At 40.0% G+C, this 22085-nt stretch overlaps 1 protein-coding gene across 5 annotated transcripts in view; it reads right to left on the bottom strand.

Moving 5' to 3' along the window:
* Positions 1-21320, bottom strand: part of CPSF6 (cleavage and polyadenylation specific factor 6) — a gene marked incomplete at its 3' end in the record, with an annotated part of 31797 nt that extends 10477 nt beyond the window's left edge. The window contains exons 1-10 of one of the 5 annotated variants that reach the window (XM_084206685.1): positions 21191-21320; positions 10479-10688; positions 9244-9347; positions 8368-8513; positions 7564-7737; positions 5927-6431; positions 4629-4721; positions 3515-3630; positions 3023-3176; positions 2245-2439 (exon numbers count right to left, since the gene is read on the bottom strand). In XM_084206685.1, the coding sequence (XP_084062811.1) occupies positions 2250-2439; positions 3023-3176; positions 3515-3630; positions 4629-4721; positions 5927-6431; positions 7564-7737; positions 8368-8513; positions 9244-9347; positions 10479-10688; positions 21191-21250 (1752 nt within the window). In that variant the 5' untranslated portion in view covers positions 21251-21320. Of the gene's footprint in view, positions 1-2244; positions 2440-3018; positions 3177-3514; positions 3631-4628; positions 4722-5926; positions 6432-7563; positions 7738-8367; positions 8514-9243; positions 9348-10478; positions 10689-21190 lie in introns of those variants that run through there. The other 4 variants (XM_084206686.1, XM_084206687.1, XM_084206688.1 and 1 more) reach the window with 4 other exon arrangements.
* Between the last annotated feature and the right edge of the window lie 765 nt (positions 21321-22085).

The raw sequence follows: 22085 nt of genomic DNA, 5'->3' as shown, positions 1-22085 counted from the left end.
TAAATATATAAAAACAAAACTACAATAAAGCTCTTCTTCATTAAGACAGCAACAAGACAAACTGTTTACAACTTAACTTAAAAAAATACCAAATGCTTTAATTTACATGTAGTATACTAAATTTGCCATTTAAATCAAGTTCTTAGGACCTATTTTCTTTGCACAAGGGAATCTTACCAAGTCCGCCTTTTGAAAGAAAAGGGAAATCCCAGCACACAACAAAGCTGAAGGATCTTGCAAATATAAAACCCACCTGAACTGAGATGAAATCACAGCCTGAGTGCAAACTGTGCTTCAGAAATTATAAAATGCAACCTAATGCTGTTTGACATATATTCCTGGGGTAAGAGAGTAGGAAATCTGTACTTGGCACAGTAAATATGTATTTATGTGCACAACACAATACACAAAAATCAAAGCTACATTAGTAAACTATGCCAAGGGTTAAAAAAAATTATCTTTCATTCCAGGCTATTAACCATTTTTAGTATGGTTTGCTCAACTCCACCAGAAGGAAAACACTTTAGAAATGTATCCATTACTCAGCTCAATGGTTACCTCTATTAGTAACAACTATTTGCAAATATTAAAAATATGCAGCTATTATAGAAGGTAAAAACCCAGTTCAACAAAAGAAATTACATTTACTTTTGTTATATCTGTATTTTTACATTCTCTCATTTTACAATTAAGAACCAGAGTTGATACTTTTACTAAATTCCAGAAATATTTATACCAATCCATTTTTAATGGCAAAAAGTAACAGAAATATCCTGCCAACTTTATTTCAGCTGCCATGTTTCACCTTCCTATTTAAGCCTTTGACTCCCCTTCTCTAGAACTGTTATTTCTTTTTGTGCCCCCTGCTGGTATATGAACCTGAGACAACATCCCACTTAATTCTCAACACACTAGAGCATTTACTATCATAATTTGTTCTGTCCCAGAGGAGTGGCAATGACACAAAAAGCCTGACTGAAAAACTAACATTTAACACATACAGAACTGTATTTTCACTTAGGATTATACTACATTTTATTTGACTTTTATAAGTTTTGCTCTGCAACATCTATAAATGAACTCCCATGAATAAAAAACAAATGCAAATCTGGAAACTAAATCTGAAGCTAAATGTAAGAAATGGAAGCTGGGCAGACAGGCACGTCTGCAAGCTTCAATTTCAGTGTAGATGTAGTGAAGTTCTTTCAAGAAAAGAAAAGACCACTAGAGAGTAACTACTAGGTAGGGTTGGTTTTTTTCAATTGTCAAATATAAGGAATCATGGGAATTAGGAATCAACCCTAAAAACAGTACATCATATAATGTCAACACTTCTATGTGTTTTAAAGTAGTGCATTGAAAAAAATCATTGTTTAGGGTGCTACTCTAGCTGTCTAGACATTTGATGCATACAAGACTTCAGATACATGAAATAAAAGAGCATGTTAGTTTGTGAACAACCAGAAAAGAATAAATTCTAGTGTTACATATTTGTCTACTAGTCTTCAGAAAATTACTACCGGAAGAGGGACGGACTGAAAAATTAGGGTGGTGGGCAGCAACTGATAATAAATTTTACTGAAGGTTAATTCTTCAATTTAGCTAGAAGGCAGAAGATACTGACAGGTCACATTTCATAAAAGAGCAAAATCTGGTTATATTTCCTGGATTTGACTAAAACTCACCAGGAAAAAAATTAAACAAAAGCAACACAAAACAAAACAACAAAACCCACAAAATCACCACCATACCTGTGTGCAAGGACAATAACTGTATGGACATTGAAATAATCCACACACAATCTATGAAGGGCTAAATGCTACAGTCTTTACAGAAGTATAATTTAAAACACAAAATTAGTATTTTAAAATACAATTAAGAAATAAAACTGTAAAATTCATATAATATTTCAAGACTACAAAGAGAACAGCGTGACTTACTGCCTTTTTAAGAAGTGGTTCAATCACATTTCATAAAAACTGGGAATGCTATTATCAGCCAAAATAAGAGAAGTGGCATGCAGAATGTAGAAGATAATTGCAGAAATACTTGCTCCCTCCCAAGACGAGTTAATTACCTGTTATTACTTACCTATGTTCCTGTCAGGTGCTGCAAGAAGAAAGTGATTCAGTACATACTGCAGGATCATTTAAATACAGACATGAATGGTATAAATAATCTCAAACCTAGAGCGGTTACTTTTAGTCAGTTGGTAAAATTCAAGAAGACAAAAGAAATGCTCACCTTCTTTAGCGGTGACGATATTCTCTCTCTCTGTCTCGTTCTCTGTCCCGATCTCTGTCACGATCGCGGTGCCTCTCTCTCTCACGGCTTCTTTCCCGGTAATAGTCATCGTGACGGTCTCTACTACGTGATTTGTGCCGCCTACTTTTTTCTCGTGACCTACTGTGGTCCCTCTCTCTGGATCGCTCACGTCTTCTAAAAGAAATTACTTCATTAACTTTATCTTCAAAATACTTGCCATCCCCATGCGGTTTTGTACCCTGCTTATGAGTATGAATTTGATCAAAAATAGGTATGAGGGAAAGACGTGTTCGTTGTGATGCAGGTATGTTTTTGTATATAACATTAAAGATGCCTGGTACAAACAGTGGTGGCTAAGAACTCAGTTACAAGTAGTAAGGGGCTCCCCTTTTCTAATGTAACAAGGAAAAGTACATACTCAGAATGGAGGATGACTGAAATCAGCTGGGAGAAATACATCACATATCAAACGATCACTACAACATGGCTGCTAATCTGCATATGGAAAATACAGGCCAAAACCACTAAATAAAACTAAGAGTTAAACTGAAGCTAGTCAGATCAATTTTGAAATGAGGGTTAATTAAAAGGCAGCTTTCCTAGGTTCAGGAAAGCCTTATTTGGTTCCTTCACATATCTCCTGTGCAACTCAGCAAATCACTGACTTCTTACAAGCCTTAGTTTCTTCTCTGTAAACTATTCGTGCACCACACCTTCTCTTTTTTAAGTAAGAGCAGATGGAAGAGGAAAGTTTTACCTGGATCCAGAACCATAAGACTTGGACTCAATTCCATGAAGGCAGTCCTGAAGAGAGCTAATGAGTACTTTGCAGCGATCATCTGCAGATACTTTGGACTGTTTGATTAAGGAAATCGCAGTTACCAAGGTCTCTATAGCACTTCCATAGTCCCCTGAAAATTATGTAAGATCAGGATCAGAAAATAATGCAAATTAAACCACAGATTTTTATCTGTAACAATATTACCATTTTGAGTATCTTCTCTTAAACAGCTATCTAGACAATTTACTGTAGCACCAAATATTAAAATACTGTCCAGATCAGTACTCAGAAAGTTTTCTTAGAAACTAACTGAAGAACAGTACAAAATCAGTCATAAGTTGTACCTAAATTCAGCATTCTATCAGGAAAACGCAGCTTCAGGCCTTTCAGATTCCTAATTTTAAAAAAACCCTATAAATTCTTTTCAGTTGGGCAGAATAACAAACACATTAATTGAGTTTTACTAACCAGCGCTGGCATCTGATACAGCTCTTGAAATGGCACTGCTTGAGATTGCCCTATTTCTATTCATGATTTCTTCAAATTCTGCTTCACTTAGAGGTGTCCTCGCAGCATCCATTTCTCTGCAAGCAATAAAACTAGTATTTAAAAGGTTAAGGAGAACTTCAGAAGCTATCATTGCAATTTCAACAATCCAAGTTTGCAACTTTAAGCAGTGACAAACAGAAAAGAAAGCAGGATCTGGGTTTGGTTTTGGTTTTTGTTAAGGACCATCGTTACAATACAAAATCCTGAAAGCTTAAAAAAAACCCCAAAAAATCCCCAACAAACCAACCAAACAAAAAACCCCAAAGAAACAATTAAGACATTGCTGTATAAATAGACTTTTTTTTTGTTCATCCCATCTATTTCAAACATTCAGCAGCACTTAATATTGTGCTTGACAAATATTTACAATTTTTGTAAAATCCTTGAAGGTATGTAAATAGATATTCCCAACTGAATGGATGTGGAAATACATGTACATAGGCAATGCAGCTTTGAGCAAAATTAGAGAAAACTTTCATAACAGTACTGGAATCAGAACTATATGATCCTGTTTCCCAGATCTTAACTAAGACCAGAATGCTGTAGCTTTTGAAAAACAAATATAGTTATCATCTTTAAAACACTCAATTTTCTGAATGATATGTCAGCATTTTACAGCAATTTTTTTCTTTTTTAATTTCTGGTCAAGTTCAAGGTACTCCAATTTAATCTCCCTACTAGTCACAGTAAGGAGGAAGCAATAAAGCAGAATCCTTGTACTCATTACACTTCAATTATCAGCTACCTATACAGGGTTTGCAAAGTAACAGAAGTAAACCTAAATTTTCCCAAAAGTTTTGCAGTGTCCTATTAGCCAGTCTCTGTGTCACATAGAAAATTTGGAGAAATGTGTTAAGAGATAAATGCTGAGACTGTCAAACTGGCCCACTGCTTGATATTTCTAGAACAGTGTTAGTTCTTCTGGTAGAAAGAAAATGCAGAATAATAAGCAATGCTATCCTCTTAATTGCAAGAAGTGGAACAAGATCCTATAGCCAGTTTAGCATAAGAGGAAATGTCTAAAAATTCATACCTCCCTGAGTTTTGAGTATTATTTTTCGTGTGCCTCCCATAGAATGGAATATGTAATTTTTCTCTTATGGACATGTTATTTCCAGTGAAACGCCTATGATATATAATTAATGACAATTTAAATAGTTATGGATGATAGCTTCAACATTATTAATGAAAATACTGGACAGTAAGTTATACTGTCCTATTCCCACTCCTTCCCTCCCCAGACATTCTATAAACTCCAGACAACCTTGATTTAGTCCATCAAAAACACCCAACACCTTATAGTCTTATATTTCAGGCAATTAAGCCAAATGCTTGAATTTCTATAGGTTTTTTTGTATGAACATCACATGTACACAAATGCTTGGGGGTTTTTAAACTTTGTGGTAAAAACAGATCAAAGCACAGTATCTTTGCAGGAAACATTTTAAGCCAGAAAAGTGTGTCTCATGCTACCAGTAAAATTACTACTGAAAATTCAAATCTAACTATGTAAAATAGTCTCTTACAATTTATGCCAAAATTCTTGAAAAATACTAGTATGGTGAAAATCAAGAAACAGCAGCAAGACAGAGATGCTTGAAATCACAGATGAAAAAGATGTTTCAAACAAGATGTGAAAAACTTGACAAGTCAAGTCAGGGACTTAAGAACTCTGTCACAGGTAGGATTAACCACAGGAAAAGCAACTGCTACAAACACAGCAAGATTGCACCAAATGAGCAGAAACATCTTGATAGGAAAGGAAGGTGAAAGTCTTGCAGTAAATTCACACCCAGCTTTTAAGACAAACTCTAAATTTTAATTAAATCCTGAAGAAAAAAGGGACAAGCAACATTGTTGTAAGATGAAAATGGTATGACCTCAACATATGCACATATTCAAAAAAGAAAACTCCAGAGCATTCTTAAAAGGCAGCCTGCAAAGCACCACGATACAGGTAAAAGTCAGAATTTCAAGTTAAGACAGAAGCACAACCAGAAGCTGCTGCATAAGAAATGATATATAAGTTTACATGTAGAACACATGGAATGATGACACTGCCAAATACAGCGAAGACAAACAGTTCAGAGCTGAAAAGGGAAGTGAGATCACTGGTGTTGCATTTTAGGACTTTCCTCCTGCTGCAAATATGTTTCTCAGATTTAATCCCTTGGAGAAGTTAAAAGGGGCAAACTACAAGATCGGTGGGATCCTTTCTGGCCCTACTTCTAATTATTCCTAACACTTGCATTAAAAGGGAAAAAAAATCAAATGCTTCCAATAAGAGGAGTTAAACCTGCTACCCAAACATATTAGACAAAAAGAACTCACCTTCCAGGTGGCCCATAGTCACCTCTGTCATACGGTGGAGGTCGGCCATACGGATCTGTCGGAGGCGGGCCACGGCTGTCTGAAGTGGGTATGCCACTATTGGCAGGTGGGGGGAAGAAAGCTGGATTCACATGTGGTGCCGGTGGTGGAGCACCTGGCGGTGGCCCAGGGAGATGTGGAGGAGGAGCAAGAGTCAGGGGTGGCCCAAGAGGGCCAGGTGGACGAGGGGGAAATGGACCCGGAGGTGGAGGTGGACCCTGCTGAGGTGGTGGGGGACCTGGTGGTGGCCCATAGCCTGGAACTGGCGGTGGAGGGCCTGGAGGAAGTGGCCCAAGTGGAGGCTGACCAAAAGGCTGTCCTGGAAACAGAACTGGTGGTGGTGGACGATCACCACGATTAGGAGGTCCAGCTAATGGAGGTGGGAGGACCTGACCAGGTGGTGGAGGGCCTGGTGGGCCTGGTGGGCCAGGAGGACCTAAAGGTGGACGTGGGGGAGTTTGTCCAGCTAAAATTAAAACAAACAAACAAAAAACAACAAACAAAATTGAGTGAATAAATACAAAGAAATAAAATTCTTTAAAATTCTTCAGTTTTTTTATTCCAAAAAACCGATGACAAAAAAGAAACCAACCCTCCCCCCCGAACACTGTGCAACATGTACAAGACATGTATGTTCCTGCTTTGGGTCCAGTAGCTTAGAAAATTTTTAACTTAATCTGTATCTATTGATACTAGATATCTAGAGATATCTAAAAGGAACAATATTATCTTGAACACTGACAACTTCTTTCCTCAAACCACTTAATCACCTGTTGTTGTTTCCAGAACCCACAAGAAGATTACAAAAGCTAGAAAACATTACATCTTACTGCAGCTAGTTGTTCATATGGGGCTTAAAATAAAATATATATTAAAAATATGGGAGAAGCTGTATTGGATAAAGTAATGTAAATGTAATATCCAAACATCCCTTTAGATTCTCAACTGTTTTTTTCAATTTCACTATATCCCTTGGACTGTTGGTAGACAATCTATTACTGAAGGACATTTACTAAAAAATATGTCAGCTGAAAAAAGAACTTTACTGCAGTGCAAACCTAACTGTTCAACATATTTCTTCTATATCAGATACCTAATTAAACATGAAGTGTTTAGTTAGGTATCTCCTCTTCAAATTTCTGGTGTTTTAAGTACCTACTAACTGATCAGTCAGTGGGCATGAGTCAAAGCTGAATTTCTGATCACATACAAACTTGTACTACAATAAGAAAATTAGTTACTTTACACTCCTCAACACATGCAATTCTCAGCACATATAGCAAATCAGAAAATCTCAGCTACACTACACTAAAGCTAAATCTGCTTGCTAACATAATCTATTTTAATTTTTTCATACTTAAATATGTATATTGACATAGTATAAATAATGTATCTAAACAAGCTCTTGCCTTGCTACCAAATTTACTAGGTCCAACTTCCTGTTGAATATCAACAAACGAACAGTGAAGTCCTACAATCTAGCTGTGAACACTGATTATGGCTCATTACTGAATTGCCTTGATCTTAATCATTTCCCAAATAAGCATGCCACATTGAAATATATGTAAGACTGGAACTCTGTATATGGATCATTTTACCTGGGAAAGGCGGTGGTGGCCCTCCTGGCCCTGCCGGTCCAGGGAATCTGTCTCCACCTGGAATGGCACCTGGAAAACGGCCCCGACCTCTGTTACTAGGTGGAAATGCTGCTCGTGAGCTTCCTCCTGGGGGACCAGCTTTACCTTCCCCAGACATCTGACCAGACTGTGTGGCTGCAATGGCAAAGCAAAAGTGTCACTACATAGATCAAAATAGGTTGAAGTCTTGACCTAAAGTTTTATGCAGTGCTAAAGCGTGACCTTATGAGCACCAACTTGCTCCCCATAACCAAACCAAATGCATTCAGGAAGGAAAACATTCTTTGCTAAAACACATGCCTCATGCTAAAGAGAATCTGGAGAGACTGCCAGTCCTTCCTTCCATGAAGCCCAACAACACACTGAGAAACACAGGACATAGTGCTAAAGTACAACACAGAACCTCTCTTCCCCATTTTATCATAAACACACTGTCCACACATTAGAATTTAGTCCAGTTTGTCTACAAATGTTAAATTTCTAAATGCTCTTGTGCTTTTTTTTTTAAATTACATCCACAGGAAATTGAGAAAGCATCCACATCTGTTAAGACAAGAGATGCACGAAGCTGCAACCTTCTTTCAGAATGCAGCAGCTCTTCAGTGTATGAAGGGATTTCTTTAAACAAAGATAGAAGTTCATTCACCTGGACTCTTAAGTATTTTATGGCTATTTTAAACTGTGTAGCAATTACAAGATGCTGAGCTAAAAACCTGCCATTCTACTTTTTCTGCTTTTCCAAGACAGCACTTAAGAAAAGCTTACTTTTCCTTGACTGCATTTCAAATTGACTCAGAAACTGTTTATTACATGGAGTTACAACAGGATTCTGCCCATGCAATTCTCTTTTAGGCAACAAATCCATCAGCTTTTTGGAGGATGCTTCTGATCCCACACCCACAAGGGCAAACCTGAAAGGAAACAAAAACAGTTACACCACAATTTGTTCATTTTGTGACATCCTGACATCTCATGAAGATTACACACAGTAAGCAAAGGAATACTTGACAACTAGACACCTAACAACATCTCACAGGTCTTAGTCCAGTTTTCAGAACAGATAAAATAACATATCCTAGTTCATAAAAGAAGGAAACAAAACAGCAAGTACAGGATGCATCAAAGTTTATCCCAACAAAGGCAGCTTCTTGGCCGAGTATCAACAGACTACATAATGAATTCATATGATGAAGTTATTAAGCATACACTCATACACCGTGCTCATTGCTGCCAAAGAGAGACAGTCACATTCATCAGTGAAATTTAGGTTGTCAGTGAAAAATGGGATCAAGCACTTACTTTAAACAGAAAATAAAGACATAAAGAAAGATTTAATAATGAAGGTCGGGGGAACAGCATTTACACTGAAGAAAAATAAACATCACCACCACACCAACTAAAAATCTAGAAATAGTCTCATATGAAGATCACCAACAAGCTTCAACTCCCAAAATAATGAGATACACAGTACCATCAAAAAATTTATACCTGAAACTTAAGTCATTAGTATGAAATTATATGCCAAATCATTTCTGAATCAATAAGCTAAGATGAGCAGTTAAAAGACTGACAATTATGAAAATTGAGAACTCCTTCATCTCTTAAACTTCAGTTCACATACAGAAAAAAACAAGTTCTTACCCTTTAGACTGGCCATTAGCACGATTTTCAAAAAATTTTATCTCCAAAATGTCATTTACCCCCAGTGAATGAACTGCTTCAGTTAAGTCTTCATCTGTTGTCCACTGAAAAATATTTTTAATATTCAACTATGAGAGCTTATCTAAAACATCAGGCAAAGGGCAACTAAATTTTCCATGGATTTTTGAGTGTGTGTGTGTGTGAAGTTGATCCAGAGGAATATTTTATTCAGGCTGTCAATATATTCTGATTTTCGGAGCAGTCATTTTCATTTTACAATTCAACAATTAGTTTGGCCAATTCACGCACATTTTACTGATTCCATTCATGTACTTCAAAATGGGACAACTTAAGTCAACAGTAAGGTCCTTTACTTACCTATTAGCTCCTGAAGTACTGTAATAACTAATGAAAAAAATACCTACAGTAAGAAATTATCAGGAATGAAAAAAAATTAAAATTTTAAATTTATCTTTTAAAATAGAATTTTGCATATGTGGGCCCTGAAGAACTTGATTTCATGTAACCAGATAAAAGCTCAACTTAATTCAGCACTGACCAGCTCTTGCACTGTTTGCTTTACTGCAATTGATTTTAAAATACTTTCATTCTAATAAAAGTAATTTTCCTAAGGGCAACTACAGTTCAGTGAGTTATCATAAACCTGTTCTTCTTGGACAGAGAAATAAGCCTCAAGACAAATACCTGAAAACAGTTATGCTGAAAGAGTCATTGCCGATGGAAAAGGCCCTGGAAAAATGTGAAAAGTAATTTCAAGAAAATCCCAGAGCAATCTCCTTTTAAACTAAAACCTTCAGCAAGTGTTTACTAAAAAACTTGGCTTGTTTAGTAACCTTGAAGAGTTTACAGGCATGAAGTATTTAACAGTTTAAACTTGCTCTCTTCTTTCATTTGGTTCTCTCAAAACCTTAAGAACATAGTAGCACAAATATTCTTTCATAACACTTAAACCATGACAGAAACTCTTAAGTTTATATTTACTGAAGACTTTCTTGATTTTTCAGACATCACAACAGGCTCTCTGAATTTCAGGTAAAAGGAAAAATGAACCCACAACCACAAATGAAAATTGAAGAAAACCAAACCGACAACAAAAACTGGGTTTTGATACACATAATATTTCATATAAAACATTTTAAAGCAAAAAATGTCACAAGTAGTTACGTCCATAATTAAAATTCCTGTCTACAACTAAACAGCAGCAAGACACTTACCCAAGTGAGATTTCCAATGTACAAGGCAATTCTCTTTCCAGTATATGTATAGACAACATTTGGTGCAGCTCCTTTACCTACATCATCCCCAACAGATGGCGGAAGAGAATCCATGTAATCGCGATCCTCTGGAGCATCTCCATTATTTGCAGATGGAGAAATTACATCATCATATAAATCAATCTGATCATGCCCACCATATTCAGCCTCCTAAAATAAAAAAGACATCTTGATTATAATTAATATTACTCTTAAAACTTACTGAAGCAAAAGTTGTGATAAATGCCATGTTTCACAGACACAGTAAGTCTGATCAACCACCTACACAACAGCCCTGTTGAAAAGCTAAGCACCAATTTCCTCCACATCAAAACATATAGAATTCTTATAACACCTATTACATTCTAAGCTTATGTGGGAAAAAATACTTCTGGCCACTGTTTTCCATTCCAATACTTTTGCCCTTGAAATATAAGCAGAATCAAAAAATCCACAAACCCTAATCTCAGAATTGTATACATTAGAATGCAGAAGTGTCATGCTTTAATCCCAGATTGCAACTAAGTACCACACAGTTGCTCACTCACTTCTCCCTCCCCAAAAACTCTATGGGACAGATGAGAAAAATCAGAAAAAGGTAAAACTTGTGGAATAAGAACAGTTGCAAAACTGAAATAAAATAAATTGCCTGTCCCTGAGCAGTGATCAGCCTTTTCCACCCAACTCCCACAAGTTAATGTACTGGGCATGGTGCTCTTCCATCTGATGCTTTCCTATGATACAGCAGGACCCACTGATAAACTAGGTATATTGCATCTCATTTTCTGGTAGTTTATTGTATAATGGGGTCCCCTCAGCACATGTTATCTCCTCCTCTGGTGACATTCTGAAATCTTTGTCTTTAGACAGTCCATGACCATTTCCAAGATTCTTGGGCAACTGGGATTTCCTATTTGAGCTCATTATATGGTCACAGCAACCCACTTATTTCATGTAGCACCAGCTGCATGATGTAGAGAGAAGACGCTCCTTTTGAACATCCAGCGCTGCACTGGGGAACTGGAGGAGCTGTGCTTCAGCAACAATCTCTTCCAAAGCAGCTCCTTGATTAGACTCCAGTATCTCTTTCAGCAGCAGTATAGGAGGCCTCAGATACTCTGTCTCTCCAGTTCCCTAACAGAGGGCTGGAGATGGCCTGGAGTCTCTCCTGGTGCTTTCTCCCAGACACTGCAAGTACAGCCATTTGCTCTGGCTGCAGTATAGAGCATATTTTTACATCTTGCCTGCCCTGCACAGACTGGCCTGGGGGCTGCTGCATGAACTATGTTCCTTTTAATTTGTTTAAATTTGAAATCATTCTTCTTCCACGTCATTTGATAGAGAGGGCTTACTATTAGACTGCAATCTGGAATATGTGGATCTCCAAAAACCCACAACACCTAAAAAACCTTGTGTTTGTTTCTTACTAGTTGGTGGAGATAATGCTTTTGTTTTGTGGATCACATCCATTGGCATCTGACGACATCCATCTTGCCATTTCATTCCTAAAAACTCCATAGCCCATGCAGGTCCTTTGACCTTACGATGTTTTATTGTAAAATCAGCTTTTGGAATAATTTGGACTATTTTCTTCCCTTTCTGAAAAACTTCAGCTGCTGTATGGGCCCACATGATGATATTATCAATGTATTGCAGGTGTTCCAGAGCTTCACCCTGTTCCAATGCAGTCTGGATCAGTGCATAGAATTGGCAGCACTGTGTTTCTACCCCTGGGGCGCTGGATTCTGGGTCTGCTGGACATTCCTTTAAGCGGAAGTAAATTGTGGCCTGTCAAAGCTATTGAAACACATTAGCAATGCCAGCTGAGGCAAACCACTTGGCAGTTTTTAACTGCAGCTCATATCGGAGTTCCGGCATATCCAGTACGGCAGCACTCAGCCACAGTGTGACTTCATTCAGGCCACCACAATTCACTGTGGTTCTCCATTATACTTTCACACTGGCCATACGGTCCTGCTGATCACTGCTTGATTCTCCAGTTGATAAATCAGCTTGTGAATGGGAATCATGGAGTCTTGGTTGGTGCAATGCTGCTGCTGGTGCAACGCCATGGTAGTGACCAGCACCTGTTCTCTGACCTTCAGCAAGCCCAAAAGAAGTGTCCTCTGAGAGAACAGGCAAGGCAGGCAGCTGCTTAACTTCCTCCACCTCCAAGGCAGTGGTACTGAACACCCACCTTTTGGGTCCTTTAAATATCCTCTCCTACAGCAGTCTGTGCCAGGGATGCACAGAACCTTCGGGCCAGACACAGAGGATGCTTCTGCCACACATTCCTGGTCAGGCTCACTTCAGCCTCCAGTTTAGTCAGCTGTTGGGTTCCCCCTCTCTCTCCAGAAACAGAAATAGGTTCTGTCCCTGCAGAGCTGGATGGCACTGGGGTACCCTGTGCACTAGAGCCTTCCACTCCTGTGGGCTGGACGTGCCAGGCCACAGGATCCACACACTCCTGCAAACCCAGCATATGAAAATGGCATGCTCGGACAAGTTTCTACCCAAGGGTCACATGCACTGGAATTCTTCTGGGTCTGTGAGTGACTGCACACTGTCTGGGTCACAGCAAAGGTACTGGATACCTCTGTGGTGGCCCTGGGTGACACAGAACATCTTCCTTGAAGGGATGTCTTTCCTTCACACTTCACAGGAGTCATCTCCCAAAGGCTGAGGCCCTTTCCCAATCACCTTGTCAATGCCCCCTTCCTTACAAGGCGATCCCAGCTGCTTGGTTTCCCTACTCTCTAATTCCAGGCTCCCAGCCCTGTTCCCCAGCATCCAAGCAGTCAGGTTGGATGCTGGGGAACACCAGCTGATCACCTACTCACCTGGGTGATGGCTGAAATATTTTTGCATATCCCAAAGCTCTCTCAGGGACAGGGACTGAGTGGTTCCCTTTTGTTCTGCCTTTTCCTCCTGTTCTTGTGATGGCCCTGCTTTATTCTCCTTTCCTAAACAAGCTCTCTTGTGTCCATTTCTTCTGGTGAGAAGGGGTGACTGATGCCAGCAGGGGCTGGTGCTCTGGGTCAGCTGCATCACCCATCACAAGTGTCTGAGTGCCTGCCACAAAGGCCTGAGTAGCCACAATGCCTGTCACAGGGTTTGAGTAGCTGCAAATAGTTATCTAACCCTAAACAAGACCTGGAACACAATCATTATTCCTGGCAATAGGGCCACGTTTCAACATCCCAAGGATATTCAAAATTTTCAAGAGCTACTGTCATTAGCCTGGCAGAGAAGGGGAATATGCAGGATCATGTCTCCTCCACAGTTTAACTCTCAGAGGATGAAAGGTAAAAGGTGTAATCATTAATAGTTTACAATAGATCACTCACAAAGTACAAAGATGACAGCAGAGCTGAGTACAAGTAACAGATTACTTTCAAAACCAGCAATTCTGTTGTATCATATGCCAGTACTCACAGGATCATCAAATGCCTTGGGTTAGAAGAAACCTTAAAAATCATCTAGTTGCAAGTCCCCGGCTGTGGGCAGAAATATCTTTCACTAGACAAGACTGCTTATGTTAATATACACAACACAACAACCTTAGACCAGTTCCCACAGGTGAAAAACAGCACCACAGGAAGTACACACTGGAAGGAGTTAAATGATGGAGCTCTGAGAACAAGCAGAGCAACTGCTTGAGAGTTGAGAGCATAAAATCAACACTGTGTCCAAGAACTATTAAACTAATTAACAAATGCTTAAAGCAATTTTATTCTAGCATGTTCTGGTCAGATTTGTTGTTTGCTCAACCTGTCAAGCCCCATGATGGGTGATCAAAAAAGGGCTATTGTGCTTTAACTCCAGCTGGTAACTAAGTACCACACAGGCATTTGCTCACCCCAAACCCTGTGGAACAGTGGAAGAGAATCTGTGAAAGGGTAAAACCTGTGGGTTGAGACGAAAACAGTTTAATAATTGAAATAAAGTAAAATATAAAAAGAATAATGGCGATAATAAAAAAGAAGACAACAAAAAGAGATGAAACAATGCACAAGCCAGTCGAAGTCATGCATAACCACTAATGCTCACCACCTGCTGACCAATGCCCAGTCCATCCACAAGCAGCAATTGCCCCTCTGAGACAACTTCCCCCAGCTCCCTGGACTCTCATACCTTGCTCCAGAACAGAAACTGCCTCCGCCAGGTTTTGGTATCAGAGATATTTCAGCATCCACTATGAACTTGTATCCAGAAACTCACAGAAGCATCCAAGACAGAATAGTTCAAGATACCATGTATGGCAGCTAGAGACAACCAAGCTGGACTCCACAAAACATGTATGTTTGCTGTAAACCCAAGATATCTATAACCATGATCAGAAGATCCACTGTCTTGAAAATATAAAAATATTATCAACTACTGCTCATACAGTGAAAGTGTAACTAAAACAAATAATATAATTTAAAAAAAACAACAGGTAAACAAAATTTTGGCATAGTCCATCAAGTACATTTAATCCTCAGTAAACTGCATTGTCCCAATAAACTTCAACAGAAAAATCACTCTCTAAAGGTAAGCTTATCACAATTAAATTAAGGGTTTCATATTTCACCTAGTCTATCCAGTTCTCAGCTTGATTCCTCCTATATCATAGCTAATGAAATCAGGTACACAGAACTGCCTGAGACAGGCCTAAACATGACATCTCACAGCTAGATTAAGGTTGATGTCACAAAGCAATTAGGGAAATCCTCTGCTAAATGTACAGTAACTCTAGTCATCTATGTATATGAATGACGACTTCAGGGAAGCAGAATTTAGTCTTGGTAGACAGATGCAAAAACACAGTTACCAAACTTACAGCAGATGTATGTACACTAACCTATCTCTCTGCAGTCAACGCTGCCAAAACACCAGAGTGCCCAGCAGTCCACAGCTCTGCTGCAACAAGAAACTCCTCTGAAACAGATTGTTTGTATCACACAGGCCTTCAGGTCTCCATTGGTGGAGAGAGAGAATTATTAAGGCAGCAGAGTTTGCATGTAATTGAGAGGGGGGCAGGGCAGGCCCAAGAGCACCAGTGTCTAAATTTAAATAAATAAGGACACAAGAGACAACCTGATGTTGTTCACTAGACTTTCTTCTCACATCATGCTGGTTTTGCATTCAGCATGGAATTCATTCAGTTACCAATCTGTCAGCAAGGTGTGTACTTTGATGATTAAGAATGATCTGAACCAGCAACTCCAAGTGTAAACAGAAGAGAGCTGTCCCAGTGGATTCTGCACAAGATTCAACAACACTTTCTCCATCATACGTGTTCTTTGGAAACTTACCTAAACATACCCTTCCTACTCAGATGCAGAAGAGAAAAAAAAGGACAGGAAATGTTACTTCTCTAGTCTCAGCTACTTAAACAAATGCTCTGCCTGTATCTGGAACAGTTTTGACCTCTTCCAACTTCCTTAGTTACAAGCAGGACATCAAGCATGAAGAGAAATTATTTCTTCTCAATTGCTGTAACTCATTATCTTGCAGATAACCATGCTAAGAAACAAAGTGAGCACTGCTCTTCTGGCCCCCTTCTAAAACCAAATCAGACAGCAATGCATTTCCAAAGTCTAGGTTTTAGCTAGACCACAGTCTGAAATACTTCACCATAAAATCAGGATTGAAATTACATTGCGTGCTAATAGGTGGTATTGGGTGAAATACTCCCACATGAAAGCCATGAACACAATGAACTTCATGTCCAGAAGGGACAAACTTAACATGTTATTTGGAACTTAGTGGTCATGCTCCTCTGAGCTGCAGGGAACCACTTACTTCCTTTACAAGTGCTGTTTCAGAAATGGCTTTTGTTGTTACGTAAAATTTCTTTAAGCTGTCCATACATGTTAGACTTGCCTTTTCTGCAGAGCTTTGTCCAATTTAAGAGTTAAACACAAACTTACACCTCCAAAAACATATTTAAAAAATCAACAAGGTAAATAAAGTTTCATTAAAAATATTTAATGTTATTTCTGGAAAAAAAACCCCAAAAAACCAAACAACTAAACTATCCAGTTTCCCCCTTACTGCTTTTTCACTCAAGTTACCATATTTGTGGTCAAAAACTGTAAACACATGTTAGTATCCTCACTTAGAAAAAAAATAAATTTGTAGGTCTTGAAGAATAACAAGTTAAACACATAAAAATCTTTCTGGTCTTGGTTAACTGTCTGAACATACAAATTGGAACATTAACAAAAAAGGCAGTCTTTGATACTTCTAAGATAGCAAACTGCCAATGGCAGAAGTGGACAAGTTTGTTAGACCATAGGATTCACGTTTCCTCTACAGGCCCAAATGCTCTTGGCCCTACAAACGGCACAGCACTAAAATTTAAGCAACCTGATCCCTTGTAACTAAAAATAACAGAGTAATTACAGAGTTACAAAGAATAACTAAACATTCACAAGTAGTCAAAAATACAAACTAAACATACGTAGTATCACTGTTCACATTAAAACAAAGTGAAAAGTTGCCAAATAAGAAGGTCTGAAGTTTTTCTGCAGTTTGATATTTACCAATATACAGAAGTTATGTCTTCGCAGGGCACCTTTCAGCAGAACTGACAAAATGCACATGCCATCACATATTGTGGACATATTTTACAACACATGCAGGTCTGCCAGCTTATGCTTTTTTTGACCAGGACAGCCCTACTGAGTAGAAATTTATTATACCACAGTGTGCCCATCCCCTCGCATGATAAGACACTTGTCTTTCTGATACAAAGGCTGTTCTTAATAACTGGCTTTAACTGGCCGCTAAATGCTAGCTTTTGTTATTTATCACACACAAAAAAATTTCCTTTGTGTTACAGATCTGAAGACAGTAACTAACACATTCCTAAGACATTGTAGTTTTCAGATAATTAGCCTCAACTGTTTATTCCATCTAAATCAGTTTTATTATCCCGCTACAAAATACAGAGGGAAAGTCTTTCATCCTTAATTTGTTAGCATTTAAATATCAAAACAGAACACTACAGACATGTTTAGATATATCCACAATGCAACTACCCAAGTTTACTCACTAAGAGTATAAACAAGCAAGCACTTTTTCCACAGCATAAAAAGGCATAAAAATATGATATGTCTAAATTCTTTTGCATCCTTTTTCTGATCAGAAAGATTTTTACATGTGTACAATAAAAGTTTTTACTGTTTAACTACATGCATGAGGGCACGTGGAAAAAAACCCTCCAAGCATGAAAATGCAAAGCTGATCAGAGCATCCAGGAACTTGATAACACATGGTCAAATTTTCATGACCACAAAAAAGCAACCCAGTTGGTTGGCCAAACTGGCGGGCAGCCTCAAGTCGGACCCAAACTGGCCTCCTACACAAGCTCCTTATTATCTCTGTACCACAAAGCAATATCCCAGGCTTTTGTGCATAAAACTACACCCTAATATTTCCTAAAGCACCCCAAACTTACTGAGGGCCTTCTGCCCCTGAGACAATGCCATCCCCAGCTATTTGTACACAGGGTAACAGTTCTAACAAGCATCACGGATCTCCCTCTCCCGAAGAGCAAGATGTGTAACATGTAGGGAGATGCTTAAGGTAAAATATTCCATGCAATACCTATTTCTAACAGCAATGGGTGCAGGAAGTACTACATTTATGAGGCTATCATCTCAAAATGAGACTTTAAATATATAGGTAAGACTGCTGGATGGGGAAGTCAGCTTAGAAGAAAAAAATGAAAAATTACTCAACCAAGTTCTCAAAGAAAAAGGGGGAAAAAAGAAACCACAATTTAAACAAAAATGTAATTGGTCAGAGCCAAATTGACTAAAGCTGTTAGCCCAAGGGAAAAAAATAATATTTTGATGAACAATAAGTTAATAAAAGAGTAAGAGGCAACAATGACAGACAATGAGCTTCAGCTGGAATAGGAAAGACGCGTTTTCACTCAAAACATCCAATATCGTGTTAGTCAGCTCATTGCAACCAACACTAAATACAACCCAAGACAGTTTACAGCTGTCATCCATCTTAGCCAGCTTGTAAACCCACGGCTCTGTGGTCTTTATTTCACCTTTATAACCTGTGGTTCATTTAGCACTAATCAAGCAGAACCTTATCCTCCACCTACTTGGAAAAAAGCAATTTAAAAAATCCCAGAAGAGCCTCAAGGATGAGTACCTTGAGGTGTAGAACAAGACAAAATAACGAAGGGAAGTTTACCCAGTCACAAGTCCTAAATGAAGGGTTAACTCCAGATGCAAACACAAGTCTTGTCCCAGTTTGGGTATAAATACCGTTATGTACTGCACACATAAGAACAGCAAGCTCCACAGTACATTTTTCAGTCCCTGTTACTGCCAAAACCAGCAGAAAGGGTCTCTATACTCCAATTTTAAAAATATTAGTAAGTTGCTTACTGTAAAGCAACAAAATCAAAAAACAAGTTCATTTAACAGATAAAGACAGTTTATTTTACAAATATGGTGTTTGCAAAATGCTCTCTACATAACTAAATTAATAATGCAAATCTCTTTCTGCCTAAAGCATTTTAAATTGCCATCTTCACACATCCAGAGAATTATGTTCCATCTTATCCATTTAAGTTGTCAGCTTCAAATCAGGAAGAGCACTTAATGAATAAAAGTTTCTACACACTATTTCTCAATGATGTCAGAGTTAAGAGGCAGTAACTAATAAAACTCGCCTTCTTTCATATACTGACAGAAGGAAATGGGAAAGTGCAGAGGCGTCAATCTCTCACAGTAAAACATTTATATTGTCTCAAGACTTGCTCGAGTTCAACAATATTTTAATAGAAAGTCACAAAAATGAAATTTGGAAAAGAACAACAGCAATTTTTGGGAGTATGTGACACAGACAAAAACACAGAAGAAATCCCCCTAAAACAAACAAACAAACAAACAAACCCCTCAAATTCAAGCTGATGGGAAAAAGGGCACTAGCCTCTTCTAACCTTTCTGCCCTATATTTTGCAAGATTTATGAACTGGAACAACAGACTGCAGAAATGCAAACCCAAGAGAGAATCAACTGGGGTGAATACAGTGAAAAAAGCAAAAGGGCTCCCTGCCTGCTGGATTAAGCAAAACTAAATTATCACAAGACTCTCTTCACGCATACCACCATGGTTATAGAGAATATTAACAGTAATGACGACCTGAGACCTGAGTAGACCAGGACCATGTGAGTGAAACAGATCATCCCCATCACTTTTGTTCCGGCACTATCTCTTACACTATACTTACACCACATAACTATTCTACTCTGAGGGCTTCTGCACACATGAATTTAAAAACAATACCAGATTCAAGCGAGGGTTTTTTTCCTGAAAAATCTGCTTTGTTTCAGTTTAATCTAGAATCGATTAAACCAAATTCAAGTTATCACAGAATCTCAAAAAACATACTCTTCTGCTGGATGGTGTCTGTCCTAGGGTTCATTCCTGTTTAAATTCACATAACGGATCTTCAACTGTAAAGGAGAAACCTTCACATGCAGACAAGCTAAGAGCAAATCAGCGCTTTTCATCATCTCCTTTTAGTATGACATTCTTTCATAGTATACCTTTATGAAATTATTAATACTTAGAATTACTGTATTAATCGATATCTGAAGAAATAGTCTGCTGAGAAAGCTACAAGTTGCTGAGAAAGTTACATACTACCTGTGAATTCCAAAGCCATTACTTATTTCCCAGTTCTCTATAGGGCATACAGCTGGGCCCTGCAAGCGCGTGAAAGTGCAGTTGTTCCCGTTATTTATGCTCTGGGGCAGGAACAAAGCAATCTGGGGCAAACTCAACCTGGAGAAGTGCAGCACTCACTAACAGGACAGATGGCATGCAAAACTGATACAAACATCGCGTTTCGGTAGGAAAAGTTGGCACACAGTTATTTGGTAAAGATGAGGGGTAAAAAAAAAAAAACCTAGAAAAGTGGACTACTTATAATCCAGTGAAGTTGTTTATTCATCTATATTTCCCCAACAAAATATGAATTCGTCGTCTAAAAAAGGCTTGCGCCACTTTTAAAAATGGAAGATAATAACGAGCAAGAAAAACAAACAAACAAACAAACAAACAAAATAAAATATAAAAAGCTGGATACTTTCTCCAGTGCTGCAGAATAAAGCCGCACTAGTTCCGCCCTCCCCGCAAAGCGCGGCCGAGAAACAGCCACCGGTCGCGGCTTTTTGATTCATCTGCGAACAATGGCAGCGCTTCCCCTCCGCCGCCGGCGGGAAGGGGCCGCTTCTCCCCGCCGCATCCGGGAAGGTCCCGTCCGCCGAGCCGGCGCGGGAGAGCCCTCTGGAGCAGGCCCCCGGAGAAAGGAAGGCAGAGAGGGAGGAAGGCCGGTAAGAAGCGAAAAAGCGAGGGAACGAAGGAAGGAAGGAAGGCGCTCGGCCCCGGTGCGTCCAGCTCGCCGGCAGCAGCCGCCTCTCAGCGCCAGGCGCGCTCTCCGCCCAGCCGGGCCCGCCGCCGGCACCCGCGGCCCGGGCGTGAGGCCGCGCCCGCCCCGGCCCCGCGCAGCCCCGCGCTCGGCGGCGGCGGGAGCGCCCGAACAATGGCGGCGGCGCGGCGCCGCGCTGAGGGCCCTGCAGGCGGCGCGGGCTACGAAGGCGGGCGCGGGAGAGGAGCGCAGCGGAGAGGCCGCGCCCGCCGGCCGCACGTACCTGGTTGAACTCCTCGCCCACATCGGCGTAGATGTCGATGTGGTCCACGCCGTCCGCCATGGTCCCACCCGGGGCCGCCGCCAGCCGCGCCCGGCTCCCGAGCCGCCGCCGGGAGGGGGAGGGGGAGGGAGCGGGGAGGCGGAGCGCGGCGTCACTTCCGCGGCGGCGCGGCGGGGGCTTTCCGCCGGCGGCGGGCAGCGGGCCGCTCCTCCCGCCCCGCCCCGCCCCGGGCGCTCCCCGCCCGCCGGGGCCGCCTCACGCCTCACGACTCGGCCGGCGTGAGGCCCGTGAGGCCGGTGTCGGCGCGGACACAGTCACAGCGCGCTGGGTGCTCAATAGCCAAGGACCGAAATTATCGGCTGAAAAATGGGCACCGTGCTGTGCCTTCCAAGCAGGGACGCGCTGGCTCCGGAGCGCAGTAAAGTGTGCGGAAAGAACACAAAACAAAAACAAAACAAGAGGAAAAAATAAAACACAAAAAAAAGCACACGCCGAACTGTATTTATCCAGGGCAATACTGTGCTGCTGCAGAGCTCTCTTTTAAACCGCACAAAGTGAAGATAATTTGTGTCAGATCAAGCGGTGTTCTTTTTTTCGGTGTTAGGGGTTTTTTTGTTTATTTGTTTTTGTTGTGTGTTCAGAACTGTTAGGGTTGCAAGACAGCTTCAAATTAATTTTGAATGAATGTTACCCGGATCCATGTTTAAGCTCCCGGTGATTTTTAGAAACAACATCTCTTGGTATATGAAGCGCAGTGCACATAATGCTCTACATAATAGGTTATGTTCTTCTTTGTACATTATGTTCCACATCCAAAAATAAGCCTGCTTTTTTTATTTTATCACAAGCTGACAATAAGCCTGTGCTTCTCAGACTGAATTAAAATAATGTAAAA

The sequence above is a fragment of the Fringilla coelebs genome (assembly GCF_963513975.1).
Source record: "Fringilla coelebs genome assembly, chromosome: 5".
NCBI lineage: Eukaryota > Metazoa > Chordata > Aves > Passeriformes > Fringillidae > Fringilla > Fringilla coelebs.
This window is presented reverse-complemented; position numbering and strand designations above follow the sequence as displayed.